Source organism: Otolemur garnettii, unplaced genomic scaffold, assembly GCF_000181295.1.
Source record: "Otolemur garnettii isolate 467f Iridium unplaced genomic scaffold, OtoGar3 scaffold00144, whole genome shotgun sequence".
Classification (NCBI taxonomy): domain Eukaryota; kingdom Metazoa; phylum Chordata; class Mammalia; order Primates; family Galagidae; genus Otolemur; species Otolemur garnettii.
The window spans coordinates 2,538,440-2,543,587 of NW_003852539.1; the positions used below are offsets into that span (position 1 = coordinate 2,538,440).

At 38.6% G+C, this 5,148-nt stretch overlaps 1 protein-coding gene across 2 annotated transcripts in view; it reads right to left on the reverse strand.

The window, feature by feature from the left end:
• Positions 1 to 595: 595 nt before the first annotated feature.
• ZFP69 (ZFP69 zinc finger protein) overlaps positions 596 to 5,148 on the reverse strand; it is a 17,920-nt gene continuing 13,367 nt past the window's right edge. For both annotated transcript variants that reach the window (XM_023518641.1, XM_023518642.1), the window contains one exon: positions 596 to 1,958. In XM_023518641.1, coding sequence (XP_023374409.1) covers positions 820 to 1,958 — 1,139 coding nt within the window. In that variant the 3' untranslated portion in view covers positions 596 to 819. The remainder of the gene's footprint in view (positions 1,959 to 5,148) is intronic.

Genomic DNA, 5,148 nt, shown 5'->3' on the forward strand with positions numbered 1-5,148 from the left:
AGCTTACAGCAACCTCCAACTCCTGGGCTTAGGCAATTCTCTTGCCTCAGCCTTCTGAGTAGCTGACTACTGGCGCCCACCACAACACCCAGCCTTTTTTTGTTGTTGCAATTTGGCCAGGGCTGGGTTTGAAACCTCCACCCTTGGTATATGGGACCAGTGCCCTACCCACTGAGCCACAGGTGCCGCCCGAGGTGGTAATATTTTAAACAGTAGTTCTCAAATGCTTATCTGTGTATCAGTGAATATGCATTTTTAACCCATTGTGAAATCAGAAAAAATTTTGTTGTAAATAAAATGCTAAATACAATTAATTTGAAGGACAAGATTTTCATTTTTTTATTTTTGAGATAAGAGTCTCATTCTATCACCCCAACTAGAGTGTAGTGGTGTCATCATAGCTCACTGCAACCTCAAACTCTTGGGTTCAAGCAATCGTCCTGCCTCAGCCTCCTAAGTAGCTGGGACTACAGGCATATATTACCATGCCCAGCTAATTTTTTTCTATTTATTGTAGAGACAGAGTCTTGCTCTTGCTCAGACTGGTCTTGAACTCCTGAGTTCATGATCCTCCTGCTTTGATCTCCCAGTATGCTAGGATTATAGGCGTCAGCCACCATGCCCAGTCCAGATTTTATTCTTAAGTACTTTGTATGGAAATGTTAGTAAACATAGTTATCAAGGTTTATTTATACAATGGGCAAAATTTAGAGTTGTAATCATTACATCAATTCCTTAAATTTACTTGCATCTTGAAATTTTAAAACATAGAATCACTGATTTAGAGTTGGCTTTTGTTCTCATGTCAAATACCCCTTTTTACACATTATTTCGGAAGGCATTCCTTCTGTGTATTTCATGGTGTCGACTAAGTGATGAATTATAGCTGAAGGCTTTTCCACATTCATTACATTCATAAGGTTTTTCTCCAGTGTGATGTCTCTGATGTTTTTTAAAGGATGAATCATGCCTGTAGGCTTTTCCACAGCGGTTACATTCATATGCCTTCACTCCTGTATGAACAGTTTTATGGTTGCTCAGGTGTATCCTCTGCCTAAAGGCCTTCCCACATTCTTTACATTTGTAGGGTCTTTCCCCAGTATGGATTCTCTGGTGATGTGTGAGATATGCCCTATGACTAAAGGTTTTACAACATGCAGTGCATGCATAAGGCTTCTCCCCAGTATGAATTCTTATATGTTCACTAAGGTGTCTAATCTGCCGAAAGGTTTTCCCACATTCATTGCAAGTAAAAGGTTTCTCTCCAGAATGAGTCCTCAAATGTTGAACCAAGCTAATGTTCTGGCTGAAAGCTTTCTGACACTTATCACATACGTAGGGTTTCTCCCCAGTGTGAGTTCTATGATGCTGATTAAGCGATGAGCGATGTCTGAAGGTTTTGCCACACTCCTCACATTCAAAGGGTTTCTCCCCAGTATGGATTCTCTGGTGTGTACTAAGAGATGCACTTTGACTAAAGGCCCTTCCACATTCTTTACATCTGAAAGGTTTCTCACCAGTATGAATTCTCATGTGTTCAGTAAGGTGAATGGGTTGTTTGAAGATTTTTTCACATATATTACATTCATAGGTTTTGGGTCTTATATAACTTGTTGGATGATTAGTCAAATCTAGTTTGTATTTGTTCCTTTTTCTAGTTGTATCACATTTATGATGCCTCTGTTCTATTAGAACATTTGAACTCATAATGATATTTTCTCCAAATTTGTTAGTTTTTTGGCCTCTTTTCTTATGGGTCAAGATGGTTTGTCTCACATCTCTCACACAGGATTCCTGGTGCATTTCTAACGTATCATCATATTGAGAGACTTTTCTCAATGTGGAATAAATGATATCATCTTTCATGACCTTTTCCATCAAAATGCCATGATATAACTGTTCCTCCGAAATGGAATTCTTTGCAGTTGACTCATTGGTTTCTGTTTTACTCTTCAAGCCTGAAAGAAATGGAAAAACTGCAAATAATTCACGCTCATTATGCCTTGAAAAATCAATTGCCATAATGGTTACAGAACAGCGAGTTAGACAACAACACAAGTAAGTACATGAGATTTTGACTGTATTTAAATACGGCTATGTAGTCTGGAGTGGTAATGGGAAATGAAATTAAGAAAACAGTGAATAGGTTAAGTGTCATTTTATATATGTAGTAAAAATTTAATCCTACTCTTTCTATAATAGTAATACTCATAACATTTCAAGCTATGTCTTATGAATGTTAAGTACTTTTTAATCAATGACTACTTTTGGAAAAAACTCTCAGAAAGATAGAAAGATATCTCTCTCTACCCCAGCAGCACCAGGAGAGTCAAACAATAGGATTGAACTAAGAACAAAGAACTCTCTTTTATTGGAAATTATATTTGTGTGTGTACAATTTTGTCTTCATTAATATATCCATGGAACTGTTACTTACACAAGGAGACTTGTAAGAAACCCAGACTGCTATGTTGCTACTACTGCTAAGTTTTAACCTTTAAAATTCTGCTGGCCAGGCATGGTGGCTCATGCCTATAATCCTAGCACTTTGAGAAGCCAAAGTGGGTAGATTATCTGAGCTCAGGAGTTTAAGACCAGCCTGTGCAAGATCGAGACCCTGTCTCTTCTAAAAATAGACAATCTAGTTGGGCAGAGGGGCACATGCCTGTAATCTCAGTTACTCAGGAGGCTTAGCCAAGTAGATTGCCCAAGAGTTTGAGGTTGCTGTGAGCTATGATGCCACAGCACTCTACCCAAGGTGACAGTGTGAGACTCTGTCAGAAAGAAAGGAAAGAAAGAGAAGAAATAAAAGGGAGGGAGGGAGGGAAGAAGGAAATTCTGCTATGTTGCTACCATGCTAGGTTTTAACCTTTAAAAGTCTAACTGATTTTCTTACTTGATAATTTGTTGCTTCATTACTAATATTTCAACCAGCACAAAAAGTTCATTACCACTTCCAAATTCCAAATGCTAATGAAGAAAAGCAATACTATCTAATGATGTCTATGCTCCACAGGCCCAGTTCTGGTCCTGAACAGGGAAGGAGGAAGAGATGACGACACAGAAAAGGAAAGGAAGCCATCTACCCTTCCCCAGCTCAGTATTCAAGCCTGAGGTAGGTTCAAGCCAGTGATGGAAGCCGATGAGGAATAATGGGGGATTTAACTGCAGGTGAACTTGGGAGTTTTTCTTATTGCACTGAACTAAATAAACATTTTACTAAAATCAAGACTGTTCTTATAATTTAAAGGGATTAGGGCTTGGCGCCCGTATCTCAGTGGGGAAGGCGCTGGCCACAGGCACCAGGGCTGGTGGGTTTGAACCTGGTCCAGGCCTGTGAAACAACAATGACAACAACAACAACAAAAAAATGTAGCCGGGAGCTGTAGCAGGCACCTGTAGTCTAGGCTACTCGGGAGGTTGAGGCAAGAGAATCACTTAAGCCCTAGAGTTTAAGGTTGCTGTGAGCTGTGATACCATGGCACTCTACCTAGAGTGACATAGGGAGACTCTGTCTCAAAAAAAATTAATAATAATAGTAAAGGCATCAGACCATCTATGGGATCTCTCCAGGATTTCATCCAAAGACAGGACAAGAACAGTTACAGTAAATTCTTTATTTTTAAATTTTGTTAAAGAGACAGAATCTTACTATGTTGCTGGGCTAGATGCAATCTCCTGGGCTCAAGTAATCCTCCTGCCTTGATCCCTCCAGTAGCTGGGACTATAGGCACATGCCACTGCACCTGGTTATGACAGCTTTTATTATTATTATTTTCATTATTATAAATTTAAGAAGAGAAAACCCAAGAAAATGTACAATTATTGGAATTACTAACAAAATGAAACAAGACAGCTGCCTATAAAAATCAATATTTAAAATCAATTTTGTTATTACACATGAGCAACAAACAGAAAACATAATTTTAAAAAAACAGACCTATTCATGACTAGGGATGGAAAAAAGAAAAAAATATCACCTATAACAACAACAAAATATAAGATTATACAGGCTGAATCTAACAAAAGATATTCAGTATCTATAAGTTATTTACGTAGAAAATCCTGAAATACTACTAAAAAATTACAAGATATCAATAAATGGAGCAATGTATCATATTCGTGGGTAGTTGACTCAATATAACAATGTTAACTCTTCCCAAAATTGATCTATAAATTCAGCTCTATTCCAATCAAAATGCCAACAGAGTTATTTGTGTGTGTGTGATGTGTTACACTGATTATATAATCCATACAGAAAACCAAGGAGCTAAAAATTTTCTGAAGATTTTAAAGAACAAGGTGGGTGAGCTACCAGATAGTAAATATCATTCTGAAATATAGTAATTAAGGTAGCTTGGCATTACAGTAGGGATGGAAAAATAAGAGAATAAAAAAGAATAGATAGAGCCCAGAAACAGACTCAAACACATAAAGAAACTCGACAGGTGACAGAGTGGCATTAACCACTCCTGTACTTATTATCCACGTGGAAAAATTAAACTAGATTTTCACCTCATACTACATACAAAATAAATTCCGGGTGAACTGAGCCTAAATATGAAAAGCAAAACTTTGAAAATATAGGTTCTGAATACACAGTAGAACCTCCATAATTAACTACCTCACTTGACCACCTCCTTAAGTTGACCTAATTTTCACAGGCCAGACATGCACTACAGTATGTATTTATACAGTAGGCCCAGTTGCTTATGTTGACCACTTCAGTATGTTGACTAGTTTGTTACAGTCCCTTGGGTGGCCAATTTACAGAGGTTCTACAGTATATGGAAACCATCCACACACACACATCTCATATAAATGATAAGATAAAAGATAGCCTCTCTTCTCTGGCTTCTATGGAGAGACCAGGTACTTCGGACTGCTTAGGAGAAAAGGAGCTTTTGATTGGCAGACCTAACGATACTGGAGACAGAGGGAAAGGTAAGGCATGCCTGTAGTCCCAGCTACTCAGCCGGCTGAGGCAGGAGGATCCCTTGAGCTACCCATGAGTTTGAGGCTATAGTGCACAATGATTGCACCTATGAAAAGCCACTGTGCTCCAGCCTGGGCAACACAGTGAATCTTGTTTAATTAACAAAGAAATGGGCTCGGCGCCTATAGCTCAACCGGCTAAGGCGCCAGCCA